The 15,447-nt window shown below is 40.4% G+C and overlaps 1 protein-coding gene across 1 annotated transcript; it reads left to right on the top strand.

The window, feature by feature from the left end:
• Window positions 1–2,210: 2,210 nt before the first annotated feature.
• Window positions 2,211–3,148, top strand: LOC110573340 (olfactory receptor 10J5). Its single transcript, XM_021681836.2, is given in 2 exon segments — window positions 2,211–2,922; window positions 2,925–3,148. Coding segments are annotated over 2 exon segments (936 nt in total).
• The last annotated feature ends 12,299 nt before the right edge of the window (window positions 3,149–15,447 follow it).

The following is a 15,447-nucleotide window of genomic DNA, read 5'->3' as shown; positions in this document are numbered from 1 at the left end:
GTCTGTGGCTTTCCTCATTTTTCTAACAATATCTTTTGAAGAAAAGAAGCTTTAGTTTTGATGAAGTTAAATTTATGACTTTTCTTATGGTTTATGCTTTTTGTTTTGTATCTAAGAACTCTTGATCCTTCCGGGTTGTGAAGATTTTATCAGTTTTGTCCAGAATTTTTAGTTTCAGCTTTTATATGTAGGTCTTTGATTCATTTTGAATGATTTTCTGTGTATGGCATGAGGTAAGGTTTGGGGATTATTTTTTTTCCCCATACAGATACCCAGTTGCAGCAACATTTGTTGAAAATACTATCATTGAGATATCTTAGAACTTTATAAAAAATCAATTGACTATATATGTGTGGATCATTTTTGGACTGTTTTTGTTCCATTGAGCTATGTCTAATATGAATACCATGCCACCTTGATTACTGTAGTCTCCAAATGAAGTAGTACAAGTCCTTTACTTTGTTCTTTCTTTGAAATTGTTTTGGCATTCTTGGTTCTTTGCATTTCCATATAATTTTGGGTTAAGAATGTTTTATTATCCTGGCTAGAGGATTTTGGCATCCTAATCTTATGTTGAATCATTATGAATCGAGAAATTGGACAGACTTGAAACCTTGTTTAAGGAAGAATTTCACCGAATGTGAATAGCTCTGGACCTAAAATGCTGATCCCAATAGACTGGAATAATGGTGTGGTCATTCCAACAATGAAGTTGGAAAAATAGAGATGGAGAGCTTTTTCTGAATATCAGAAGGGTAGATGTTTCATTTGCTTTTGAAATTACAAAATTATGTTTGCAAGACCCACAAGTAGAAAAGTCCAGGGGAGATTGTAGACTTGGGGGAAAAAAAAAAGATTGATAGAGAGATTTGGGAGCAATCAACATGGAAATAATAGAAGAACATTGTAGGACAGTGTGGAGAGAAAAGCAGGGGCCACGTATTAAGCATAGACTAGCATTTACAATTACGATGTGGATGAAGTGAGCAGATTCATAGAGGATGATAACCACCTGAGCACTGAGAAGAGAGAGAGCTAGCATAGTGTCAAGGTCGCAGAAGGTTTCCAGGAGGCAGAGTGTTTAGAAATGTCAAAAGAGGAAAAAGCAGTCTGACAGTTTTAGCCATGGAGACTCTGGTGACATTTGAGAGAACAGTTTGATGAAAGTGAACATGATAAAGCCAAATTTCGGGGAATTGGGGAGGGTGGGAGAGGAAGTCTGTTTCAGTAAAGTATGAAAATGAAAAGAGGGAGAACAGTGGAATGGTCACTGTAGAGACCCACAGAATCAGCTGCATGCTCTCTGCATAGGATAGGTGTTTCTTTTGATAAAGGGGACTAGTGAACTATTTCTCAATATTATATCAAATCCAGTGTGCACCCAGATTTTAAAAAACTCCTTCCTCCTCTTGTCTCAACTCTGGTGCCTACATTATCTTATCCATGCCTTGACTTACTCTAACACTTTCCTGTTGCAGTGGAGGCAAAGCAATGTCTTCTCATCACAATTCTTTCTTCCTGACTCCACCTCTTAAAAGGATGACTGGAGTTGGCAAAAGAGATCTCTTCAGTGACAGTTGAGTAAACAATGGAGTGATCATGGCAGAAGGTCTGCTTTGAGGGTCTGATCACCTGTTTGGACCATATTAGCTCTCTGAAATGAGGTTTCTAGATTCAGAACTCAACTGAATGAAATACCATATAAAAGGCCTTGGTGACTGTCACCAAATCCAGTGACCACTTCTCAAAGTTGTTCTTTCTAGACTCCTCCATTCTGCCATATCATTCCCACTGAAACACTCCTCTCTGTTGTTTTCTTGACCTGCACTTCACCTTGTTAACAGAGTTTGTTCTAAGTGCTGGATGTCATTACCGGCAGGGACACAGAGCAGGACTTCCTCCTCGCGGTTTGCTTCCCCTTACATCAGTGTGATGCGGGTGAGGTAAGCACTTATTCAGAAGTCTTGTCCATGCACAGAAAATGGTTTGCTCCACGGTGATAATGTACACATGGGTGAGCCCCAAGGAAGAATTGGTAGTTCTCTCTTCACGTGCAAGGACCCCGAGCCTGGGCTCACTGGTCCTAAAGGAAGGACTTGGGCTCACTCTCTCACTTCAGCTGTCATTGTCCTTCTCGTACACTCCAGTTGCTGATGGGAATGTTCTCCTTGATGACTTCCTTTATTGCTTTCAGACACTGATCTAGCAGAATGCAGAGAAAGAACTTCACAGAAGTGACAGAATTCATCTTCCTGGGATTCTCTATCTTGGGAAAGCACCAGATAACGCTCTTTGTGGTTTTCCTTACCATCTACATTTTAACTCTAACTGGTAATGTCGTCATCATGACCATCATCTGTGTTGACCATCATCTCCGCACTCCCATGTACTTCTTCCTGGGCATGCTGGCTAGTTCTGAGACTGTGTACACACTGGTCAGTGTCCCACAAATGCTTTCTGGTCTCCTTTTCCATAACCAGCCCATCTCCTTGGCAGGCTGTGCAACTCAGATGTTCTTTTTTGTCATCTTGGCCACTAATAATTGCTTCTTGCTCACAGCAATGGGCTATGACTGCTTTGTGGCCATCTGCAACCCCCTGAGGTACACAGCCCTCATGAGCAAAGGAGTGTGTGCCACGTTGGTATGTGGGTCCTTTGGCACTGGCCTGGTTATGGCAGTTCTCCATGTGGCAGCCATGTTCAGTTTGCCCTTCTGTGGCACAGTGGTGGAGCACTTCTTCTGTGACCTTTACCCAGTCATGAAACTCTCTTGTACTGATATCACTATCAATGAGATGATCAATTATGGTGTCAGTTCATTTGTGATCCTGGTCCCTGTGGGCTTGATCTTCATCGCCTATGTCTTCATCATCTCCACCATTCTCAAGATTGCCTCCATTGAGGGCCGGAAGAAGGCCTTCACCACTGCGCCTCCCACCTCACGGTGGTCATTGTCCACTACAGCTGTGCCTCCATTGCCTACCTCAAGCCCAAGTCTGAGAACTCCATAGAACAAGACCTTCTTCTCTCAGTGACATATGCTATCATCACTCCCTTACTGAACCCTGTTGTCTACAGCCTGAGGAACAAGGAGGTCAAGGATGCCCTATGCAGAGCTGTGGGCAAAAACCATTACTCAACAGATTGAATCACTTTGTCAGGAGACTTTTAGCCCAGTGTAATGTGTGTCTGCTCACAGACATGCCACAATACACAAGTTCATTAAATACAGTGCTTCTTGAGAGTAAGGTCGAAGAGTAGAAACACTTCCCTTTTTCATGCGCTAGGAACAAGGTAGAAAGCAGGTTTATGCTCTAGTGAATATTGTTCCTTAGATACGGGAATCCTTCCAAGCCAGATTAGGACTACTTGTTTATTTGCCTCAGGATTTTGGTTTGGGAACCTCTTGCCCCACTTCACCTGGCTCCTCTCAGTCAAGTCCTTGACCTAGTCTGGTAAGGAGATGTGAAGAGGAGGCTGTTGGGGCAGATGTGGATGGAGTCTTAGGAAAACCAGCAGAGACAACCCAAGGATGGCTTTCATCCTTAGGAGTTAAATCACTTGTCCTGTATCAATCATTTCAGAAAGGGTTTCCTTAATTCTGGCTGACTGAAAAACGAAAAGCTTCAGCAAACCTCAATCCTCTATTACCCAGCCATGTGAGCTCCTCCAATAGTATTCATTTCTATGTGTAATCCCTCCTTCTGTGCAGTCAAGGCAAAAACCCTTGTTCCCTGGAAGCTAGGCAGGGAGAGGATGTACCAGTGGCATTTCCGTCACTGTACTTTTATCCAGATACATTTTTCATAAAGATGGTTTTCCAACCTATGGAAGTTTTTGGTGTTTAATTGATCTGTAGCAGCTGCAGTGGATTTGAGGTTAGTAGTCAGGTATTGGCTCTACTGATTCTAAAGTCTGAAGCAATGCCATTAAACTCCCTTCTCTCAGTAAACAGTTAAAATGTCATACTTCTCATGTGTTTATATCAAAATAAACCTAACCATGCTACATTCTTGTACACCCTTAATGAGGAAGTTGTTGGACCTTCCCATCAGAATTTCTCTCTACTGAGACTGAGCTGGAAGATACTAAGGCAGACATGGAAACACATGTTTTCATACAGTCCTGCTCCTCATAGTTATTCCATCCCCACGTCAGCTCCTGTCCCTTAGTTTCCACTTGTGCTTTTCTGTTCTGTACCACAGAAATGACACCGAAGCCTCTTCTAGGGGAGTTGTAATTTTCTTCTGCTCTACAGATCCCTCTGTGAGGAGGTCACCAGCTGAAGGCTGAGGGGGTCTTTGTCCAGTGTCCCCTGTAGCAGGCTGTCACAGTCAGGTGCTGTAATAGCTGATGTCAACTGATTACCAGCACCTGCTTTCCCTCTAGAAGAGGTGTTCTAGTCCTGTAAGGAGTGCTTGGATGGACCTCAGAGGGCTTTTGAACTTTCTAAAATTATTACATCATGAGTACAAAGGTGAATGTGCCTTTTCCTTCATATTCTTACGGAAAATTTTCTCTGGTATAACGATTTCTTCCCTGAAATCCTGGCAGAAATGAGACAAGATCCAACTTCCCTCTTTTATAGATCATTTGCTTCCACAATTTCCTTAAACTCTCCCAAAGAAGCACTCTTTGACCCTGTCCATTTTTGCCCATGGTGGTGCTGCTACTTTTCCATTAACTTGGGGAAATGGAGGGGATCAGAGCTGCTTAGCTGGGAGGCTGAGGGATGAGGGTGGTGGATGGCTATTACAAGGCACATGTGATTGTCTTTACTGAATTTTCTTGCCTTCTCCCATCCCTTCCCCCCCAAATCCCTAAGTTTTTAAACATCAGTCCTGCCACTCCCCTCTTACCTCATGGACAGGTGAACAGTCCTCTCCTCCTACTTTGCATGATTTCAGGTTTGGGGGAGGAAGCCTCTCCTACAGGGGATGTGCTGCAAACAGTACAAGGGTGCGTAAGCCTGTGTGGCCATAGGGCCTCCCAGTAGGAGGAATCAAGAATAGCAACTCCTTTTATTGCAGGCTCCTAAAATTGCAACACTTAGCCCCCATGTTAGCCAGCCATCTCTCTTCATCATCTTTATCATCATTCCGCACAATCTCTCTACTGCTTTATCTTGCATGCTGCAAATACCTCTATTCTTTCAGTAGTTTTTTTGTTCAGCTCTTTTGTTCATCAGAAAAATACCCGTAACTTATTAAATCTATATTTTTCAAGCACTGTGTCAAGCCATTGACTAGTTCCAGGTTTATGACCATGAGGAATGCAGGGACTGTGTTTCATGTTACTCACAGTTCAGGGGGAAGACAAAAGAGCATAAAGTGCAAAAACTTTCAGCACGTGCCCAGGATTCTTGTTTGGGGTCAGGGGTGTTGTACACAAAGAACTGATCAGATCTATTAAGGTCAGGTTAGAATTCATAGATGTTTAACTTTTTGTGGCATTGGTCAGCTGAAGTCTAGGAGGCAGTCAAGGGAAGGGGAGGAGGAGCCTGAGCAGAGAGATCCAGCCTGTGAAAGCCGCAGGTGTCAGGACAGTAGGTATTTTATTCATCTCTGTATGCCCACTGCCAGGTCAGATATTAGCCTGGCAAAATAGAAGGTTCTTCATATATCTTTGGAGAGATGACTGTGTGAACACCTATTAAATACAGGGTCCTATCTGGGGATTTGCAGGTTTTTTGGATAGGTCTATCATAGTCCCTCTGTCTGCCTTACAGACTACCCTCACCTAAAGTAAACCAACAGAGAAAAGAACAGCAAAGCTACTTGAAATTATTTTTCCCCATTGTGGGATTGCCTACAAGCAGTTCTCACTTACTTTTGACATTGATATATTTTGTTAGTCACTTAAAACTGGACTAGAGAAAAATCCTCCTTTTGAAGGAAATTGGATTAGCACTAGGTTAGTGTGTTTTAGCTATAACCATGTTAATGGTTAATGGTTAAAAGTGATAGCTTGACATATAAAACCAGGATTTAAGATATTTTAAACTTTTTTTAAATTAACTTTTTTTTATTCTTATGTTAATCCCCATACATTACATCATTAGTTTTAGATGTAGTGTTCCATGATTCATTGTTTGTGCATAACACCCAGTGCTCCATGCAGAATGTGCCCTCCTCAATACCCGTCACCAGGCTAACCCATCCTCCCACGCCTCTCCCCTCTAGAACCCTCAGTTTGTTTTTCAGAGTCCATTGTCTCTCATGGTTCGGTATTTTAAACTTTTTAGAAAAAAAATGAAACCAACTATTATGGATCTTCAAATTTCAGAAATAAAATTTTCAGTGTTGACTTCGTAGCTTCTCTAGAGAAAAACTAGTTTCACCTGAGATCCTTCCAGATTGCCTACTTAAAATGCATGGTGGATTAGAGGAGAAAATAGTTGCAGCTCTCCCAACAATAAGTATAACAAATACTTTCTTAATGAGTACAAATGTCTCAGGGAGGAGAGAGGGGTGGGGGTGGGGGTCAGCAGGAGAGAAAATGAAGCCAAAAGGTGACCAGGGAGTATATGGCACACTTTAACTTGTTCAAAGACATATTTAAAAGGTGCAAGTTTCCAAATCAGTTTTGTACCCTTGCTGAAGTGTGTCTACGTGTGAGTGTGTATGTGAGATCATGTGTGTATGAGCATGCACATGTGTGTTTTTGCGGGCAGACAGAACATTTGGGAGTTTTAGATGTGATGAGTGCCATGATAAGCAGTAATGCCTTATTTGTATTATGTAATAACTATCCCTAATATTTATGTAGTTCTTTACAGTTCACAAAGGTCTTTCCCATTCATGACCTCATTCGAGTTTCCCAGCACCCCTGTAAGGGACAGAGTACTGCCCTATTTTTCAGATGATTACAGTGGGGGTAGATGAAGTGAATTTCCCGAAGTCGCATACACCATTAGAGAGAGGACTAACACAGAAGTGAGCCTCACAGATCTGTTAATTCTGAACGCCATGCTCTTGTTCCATGTGCACATACACATCTTATTCTTACCAGGGAATAAGATATGAGGAGTAAACCTTGTGTTTAAATGCTACAGCTTCATTTCAATCAGTAGCAATGGACTCTTCCTGAAATATCCTATTTCTTTCTTTGCCTTTGTAAACAAAGCCTATTGAAGATCATGAATATATTTCTTTAAATGTTTACTATGAGGCACTTAAATTTATCTCCTGGTTCACTGAGGTCTTCACTTGGAACAGAGCTTATAATAGAGTATTTGCTTCTGAATTAGATGACCCACATATTCTAGGATTTTGAGTTTTGTGTTAGCATCATAGGATTTCTGAATTTTTAAATGATTGTTTGTTACCTCAACAAATACGCCTGTCCACTCTGAGTATCAGGCACAGAGTTAGGCACTAGGGATACAGAAATAAGACCTGAGCCTTGCTGTTGAGTGGCTAATAATTTACTTGCAACCCATTTCAATAAAGATTAATGCTATCCAAGAATACCATGGAACCACAGAGAAGAAAATGGCATAACCTAGTTGGTGACCTTCATCTGTAATGTCCTTTGTATGGTAGGAACCGGTCACAGTGAATGAATTTGGTGAGTCCAAATACTGCCCTAGGAAGATTCCCAACATTGTGTCTACTCAGATATAGCAAGTGCACCACGATTAATGAATCCAAAATTGTAATGGATCGTCCACCATGTCTAGTATACAATTACAAAATGCTCAACATGGGAACAAAAAGAAAAATATGACCCATAGTCAACAGAAAAGCAAATGGATCAACAGAAATTCTAGAATATGAAGAAGACAAAAAAAAAAAAAGAACAAAATGAGGTTTTAGTGATTCATGCAACAATATAAGAAGTCTAATGTCCATGTAATTGGGGCCTCAAAAAGAGGGTAGAATGTGGCAAATACTTGAAGACCTATTGGCCAACAATTTCCCAAATTAAAGAGAAATAGAAACTTCTACAGATCCAAGAATCTGCATGAATCCCAAGCAGGATAAATGAAAAGAATATCAAATCTATGTATTTCAGTGTCAAATCTTTGAAACCAAAGATATGATGAGATCAAAACCAAAGATAAAGGAAAATCTTTGAAAGTCATCACTAAAGTAAACCTATTACATATCAGGGAATAACAATAACTTCTAATTAGAAACAATGGAGACCAGTAAACAATTAAATGACATTTTTAGTGTTAAGCCAGAACTCTATATCCAGTAGAAATATCATTCAAAAACAAAGGTGAAGTAGGTATTTTCAGGTAAGTGAACATTGAGCTAATTTACATACTACCAGCGTGCTAAAAGGAGTTCTTCAGGTTGAAGGAAGAGGATATTAGAGGCAAGCTATAGGAATGGATATGACTGGAAATGGCCAATAGTGAATGAATATAACATATCTTGTTTTTCTTCTCTGAATGATTTTTAAGGAATATATGTAAAGAAAAATATTATGAGGCTCATAATGTATGTACATGTCATACATATAACTGTAGTTCAAAGAAAGGTAAACTTCACTCTTGAGATGCCTTTAACAAGAAGTGGTCAATTTTAACTCTAAGAAAGATTGTGATAGGTTAAGAATGCATGTGTTAAGGGGCACCTGGATGGCTCATTTGATTGTCTGCCTTCGGCTCGGGTCATGATCTTAGGGATGGAGCTCTGCATTGGGCTCCCTGCTCAGTGGGGAGTTGGCTTCTCCCTCTCCCTCTGCCCCCACCACTTGTGCTCGCACATGCACACTCTCAAATAAATGAATAAAATATTTAAAAAATAAAAAAATGCATGTGTTAATAGAACAATGAGGTATAGCTAAGAAGGCAGTAGAGAAAACAGAACACAAAATAAGAATAAAGCGAGGGACAGAGGAACAAATAACAAATGGGGCAAATTAAAAACATAGCAGAACAGTAGACTTAAACCCAACAATATTAATAATGATGTTCAACCTAAATATACTAACCATGTCAATGAAAAGGCAGACATTGTCAGAATGGATAAAAACCAGCAAGACAACTCTATGCTATTAATAAGAGAGCTACTTGAAATACTTAAATTGAAAGAAAGGGGTAAGGATACACAATATGAACTCTAATTGTACTGGAGTGGTTATACCTTCCAGAATTTCCTATAGCATTTTTGATAGTAAAGAAATTATTTCAATTTTATCTAAAAGTTTCATTATTTCATTTGTACTTTATAGTTAATATCAGATAAAGTATCAAAAATATTACTATAAAGAGGGAGATTTTATTAAAATAAAGGCCATCCACAAGACCTAACAATCTTAAATGTGCAAGCTCCTAATACTAGAGCTCCAAAATTAAACCTAAGTTAAATAGAGAAGTAAATAAATCTATAGTTCTGGTTGGAGATTTTAATATTTCTCTTAGCATTTGAGTAGACAGAAAATAAGCATTAAAAAAGCTGTTCCAGTTTTAATCAACTGAATCTATTGATACTTATAGAACATTCCAACTAATAGCAGAATACCATTTCAAGTGCACATGGAATCGAGCACGTGACATGTTGTAAAACAAGATTCAATAAATTTGTTTTCTGTCCATAATGGAATTAAATTGTAAGTAAAACATCTGGAAAAAATACTTAAACATTTGGATATTAAAACAGCCTATAAATAATGGCTTAAAGAATAATAGAAATTGGAAAATATTCTGAAATGAATAAGATATTAAAATGTAAGATATTAAAACAAATGAGATCCAGCAGTGCTTAGAAAGTATGATACACTATACTTAGTGTAGAGAAATAGGGTATCAGTTGTGGTCCATTCAAGAGACAGAAATCAGAGTAGTTTGAATATGCAAATTTAATATAACGAATTAATTGTAACAAGATTGCCTGTTGATTCAGGCAACATGGGGCCACAAATGGCCAGGCGATGGCCTCATCTTTTTATTCCCTGGTGGAAATACTTTCCCCATGGGGATGAAGACCAGTGGAGCTCAAGGATGCTGGGATAGGAAGAAAAATTCTGCAAGTGAGTTATTAGATATAATAGGTGAAAGCAGGAGTGGTTTCTTTCACTCCTTTTAACTTCTAGACCCATGAATTCTGGCTGTAGAATTGTCTGATTCAAAATGTACACTGCTTGCTTTAGAATGGAACTCTGTCATTTCAAAGTATTTCTCAACTGGTGATGTAACCCTGTCATTAGTAGGCTATTCATCCTTCCAATACATCAGCTATTTCTGGATGATGGAATATGTGGTATGACTAGTTTCATGAACATGAGTCTAGTGCTGTACTTCCTTAACTGTGAAATGAGTTTTTTGATCAGCTGTAATGCTGGGGAATGCTGTGATGGTGGTTCAGGCATTTTGAGTGTCCACAGATAGCATGCTGGCAGATGCTGGCAGAAGCATTATGGGCAGGGAAAGAAAATCCATTTTCAGAATATATGCCTATCCCGGCAAAGACAAATCTCTGCCCCTTCCATGATGGAAGAGGTCCAATATAATTAACCTGCCACTAGGCTGGTGTTTGTGTTTGCTTGCTTGTTTGCTTTTTAACAAGGAATGGTGCCACACTTAGGGCTGTGGATTGGTCTGTGTTCTTGGCAGATCAGATGTTCGACAATTGTGTTAGGTCAGTCTTGGTAAGGGAGCATCCATATTGTTGAGGCCACCCCTGCCAATATGGCCACTTTGTTCGTGGACCTTTGAACAAATGCTTAGGTAGCTGGGGAAAGAGGCTGACTGACATCCTTGGAGCATGCCATTTTGTCCATGTGACCACTATGAGCCCCCATTTTGATTGATGAACCATGGTGAGATTTTTGGGTCCCAAGATATTGGTGTCAATTCAGGGTCCACATCAAGTAGTCCTTCAAAGGTCCAGGTATTTTCTATTCCTCAATGAGGTCACTCTAGTATATAGGCACAGGTCCCCTTTGGGGGGGAAGGTTTGGAGGAAGATTTACAGTGTGTGTTTACATTAATGATGCAGGATACTTCCTCAAGGAGACTTGCCCTCCCTTTCAATCAAGAGGCTCTGAGTCTGGATTGATGTAGGTTTGGAAACTGGTGGAGAGTCTGGACTGGTCAACTCTACTGTGGTGACTGAAACTAGGTGACAGATGTACTGTTAGTTCAGGTCTGACCTGCAGTGGGCCATTTGGTTCCAGGTCACCCTGTGAATGAATGAAGGTAGACACCTAGCAATTGGCAGAGTCCCCACAGTGGCTCTCTGATACACCCTTTTAGTAGCAAGTGTTCTTCTTACTGAGATAGTAAATAAGGAGCAATATTGTATTACTATGGAAATTGTAGAGATTCATGGCACTGTAAAAGATTTGAAAGAAACAGGGATGGTAATACACATCCTATCTCCACTTAGGTCTTCCTGTTTGGCCTACGAACAAGTCAGATGTATGTTAGAGAATGAGTGTGGGCTGTTGTAAACCTAATAACCTTGTGACCTCAATTGTAGTTCTTGCCCCCAGGTGTCCTATCTTTGCTGAAATGAATCGACATGTTATTTGGTATGTAATTATTGACCTGGATAAAGAATTTATCTACATACCAAGTTTAAAGATAACCGGGAGCAGTTGCTTTTATTTGGGAGGGCCAACGGTATTATTTGCATTGTCTTGCTGTAAAGCCAGGAACATCCTTCTCCCTGTTGTTACATAGACCACAGAAATCTTGCTTGTCATAACATTTCATAAAACCTCACACTTATCGGGGCGCCTGGGTGGCTCAGTCGTTAAGCGTCTGCCTTTGGCTCAGGTCATGATCCCAGGGTCCTGGGTTTGAGCCCCACATCGGGCTCCCTGCTCCGCGGGAAGCCTGCTTCTCCCTCTCCCACTCCCCCTGCTTGTGTTCCCTCTCTCACTGTCTCTCTGTCAAATACATAAAATCTTTAAAAAAACAAAAAACAAAACAAAAAAAACCTCACACTTATCAACTATACTGATGAGATTGTACAAATTGGATCTGTTGAACAGAAAGTAGCAATTACTATAGGTGTTTAGCAAGACGTGAATGGGAGGGTAAATCCTAATTCTCCATCGGTCAGGGTCTAATTCAAAGACCTGTCACACAGTAATTAGAATAGGGCGTTTAATATAATGAATTATTAACTTCAAGGAACTGGAGCGATGAGATATTGATAGCGGTTAGTAAAGATCATCCTGAAGAACCTGCAGAGTGGTGTGATAAAAGGAACTGCCACTATCCCCAAGCCTAAGATAGGGTTGTGTGGGAAGACAAATTTTCTCAGGAATTTTAGTGTTCCTGAGCCATGGAAAAGTATATAAGAGTAGAGGGTTTGCTTTTATTTCCCCTAGAAACATTTTATTTTTTCCATACAATGAGGATTAGATGTGCAGCCATTTGTTTCTCTCATGGTGGAGCTAATTGCTTCTATGCAATAAAGCTGCTCTTATCTTCCCCAGAGCCAATGGTGGTTTTTGGTTTTGGTTTTGGTTAGGCACCTGAGTTAGAGTATTAGCTCCCCGCTTGTTTACATTTCAAAAGGGGTGGAGCTTGGAGCTCTGAAGAAATTTTCTAAGTTGCAAAAGCCATCGACACTGAGTTTATCTTCCTCCTGGAGAGATTTATTTACATAACAAAGGATTAAAGATCCTTTGCATCCTGTCTCCAAGGAGACACTCTGAGGAAGAATAGTCTTTCCCTGTTACAAATGGAGGACATTTCTATTTCTTCACCTCTTGAATCCAGAGTAAGTGTGCCACTTGTAAGGATATATTTTCCATCTGGCTCTTATCACACCACTCTGCAGGATTGCAAATGTGGGGAGACTAATGCTCCAATGTCCTCTGACTGTTGATTGTTCAGGGAGCATAATAAGAAATCTGTTCTGCTTCAGAACCTCATGTGTGCATTCAGGGAAATTTAATAAAGATGAATATTAAAAACTCAGCAAGCACCCGGGGAAGAGGCAACCCTTCCTGTTATGAGGGTTAAGATCTGGACCTTATTGGCAAGGGCCCGATATTGACTTACTGTGACTCGCTTCGGAATTTGCCAGAAATTTGCCCTCTAGCATGCTGGGGAAAGCTGTTCCAGGGATGGTGTCTCTTTGGAAGCACTTCACTATGCAAAGAGGGATGCTGAGGGAAACTGCTTATTTCTGGGTGCTCTTGATTTGCTATGAACCACAGGAGCTGGATGCTAGAGAAGCCACCTGTGTTGTAAGACCTTGGTGCTGGTGAAGCCAGCCCACGCTAAAGAAGCCTGCCAAATGGAGCACATGGGGCCCTGGGAGGGAAGTCCCTTCCTCCTGCAATATGTCTGCAGGGCCCTCTCCCAGACAGAGCTTAACGTGCCACTTGTCAGGGGTCCAGTTCAATTTCTTCAGAGTAAGCAATGAAGGGAAATTTGAAATTGAAGGGCAGTAAATTGATAAATGGCACACAAAGGTGTAAATCAATTATATATCACTGCTTCCAGTCAGGCAGGAGGTAATAACTACTACTAATCAAGTAGTAGTTATTATAAAGTTATAAAGTAGAAAAAAACATGAATCTCTTTTCAGATTTTGGAGAATGGACAGTGAAAGACTGATTCTTGAGGGAAGATAAACACAAATATTAAGCTCCGTGATTACCCTGGCCTTTTGCCTAAAGGTGCTTGGCAAGAGACAGGAAAGTGAAGTCTAAGCAGAAGACAGGGTCTTACTGAGCTGAGGAGATTGAAAATAGAAATTAAGGGCTGACGGCATGGTTGGAAATTGTGGGGCAGTGTGTGGAGGGGGAAGCCACACAAAATATGAGCCCTGGAAAGGTGCATAAGCATCTCTTGATCTTGAGCTGAATGCCAAGGTACACATATGTGGGACCAGGCTCTGTAAGGCTGGTACAAAACAACTATAGGGGAATGGGAGCTAAATGGATGGTGAAGTTTGCACTTGGCTGTTAGACATTGGTGTCTGACCAAGTAGAGAAGCTTAGCATCCTGGGTCCTCTGCTGAGACTCCAGTAGGACTGTATCTTAGGAATAGGGCTACTCTAACCTTAAACTGAAGGCTAAGGAGACCTGCCTATCAGAACTTAATAGGGTCCACAAATAACCTATTTATATAACAGAAAAAAGTTCAAAGCTCTTTAAAGGTAAAGTAGGAAGGGAAAAATGAAGGGGGGGATGTCAGAGGGGGAGATGAACCATGAGAGACCATGGACTCTGAGAAACAAACTGAGGGTTCTAGAGGGGAGGGGGTGGGGGGATGGGTTAGCCTGGTGATGGGTATTAAAGAGGGCACGTATTGAATGGAGCACTGGGTGTTATATGCAAATAAGGAATCACGGAACACTACAGCAAAAACTAATGATTAACAATAAAATATAAAATTAAAAGGTAAACCAGAAAAACTGTAGCATTCCACACCTAAAATTCAAAATCTTTAGCATTAGCCTAAAATGCTACTAGAAGATACACGAAGTGGAAAAATGTCACAGTGAGAAAAAAATCAGAAGAAATGAAAAATAGAATGGAATGAGCAGACAAGGATGTTAAAGCTATCACAAATACTGTGGGTACATCCAAGGATTAAAATAAAACACAGATGTAATGAGAAGAAGGGAAGATCAAAAAGAAGCAGATGTACCTTCTAAATGTAAAAGGAAATACATGATCTGCAATGAATTTCACTGGATAAGGTTAATAAATGGGAAACTGTAGAAGAGAAGATCACTGAACGTGAAGAAAGAGCAGTAGAAATCAGCTAAAAGAGAGCTATAAATAAGAGATTGGAAACTAGTAACCTGTGGAAAAAGTCTAGCACCCCTCATGTAAAGGCAGTAGAATCCCAGAAGGAAAGACTAGAGAGTGAAGAGGACAGTAAAAGTATCTGGATACATAACAGCAATGCCATTTTAAAATTGGACAAAAAATTAAACCCATACAACAAGGAATTATAAGTAAGGGATACACATACACCCCTCCCACCCCAGGGCACATCCAAATCACATTGCTGAGACTGGTGATGAAGGAAACATTAAAAGTTGCAATTGCTGGATCATAGGGTAGTTATATTTGTAGTACTAGGTATTTACCCAAAAGACACAAAAATACAGATTCAAAGGTGCACACGTACACTGGTTTATAACAGCATTATCAACACTAGCCAAACTATGGAGAGCGCCCAAATGTCCATCGACTGATGAATGGATAAAGAAGATGTGGTATATATATTGCAATGGAATTACTCAGTCTTAAAAAAGAATGAAATCTTGCCACTTGCAACAATGTGGATGAAGCTAGAGTGTATTATGCTAAACCAAATAAGTCAGAGAAAGACAAATACCATATGATTTCACTCATGTGGAATTTAAGAAACAAAACAGATGAACATATGGAAAGGAAAAAAGGGAAACCACAAGAGACTTTTAATGATAGAGAATGAACTGAGTGTTGATGGAGGGAGGTGGAAGGGGGATGGGTACTAAGGGCAGACACTCATGGTGAGACTGGGTGTTACA

This window comes from Neomonachus schauinslandi, chromosome 6, assembly GCF_002201575.2.
Source record: "Neomonachus schauinslandi chromosome 6, ASM220157v2, whole genome shotgun sequence".
Classification (NCBI taxonomy): domain Eukaryota; kingdom Metazoa; phylum Chordata; class Mammalia; order Carnivora; family Phocidae; genus Neomonachus; species Neomonachus schauinslandi.
This window is presented reverse-complemented; position numbering and strand designations above follow the sequence as displayed.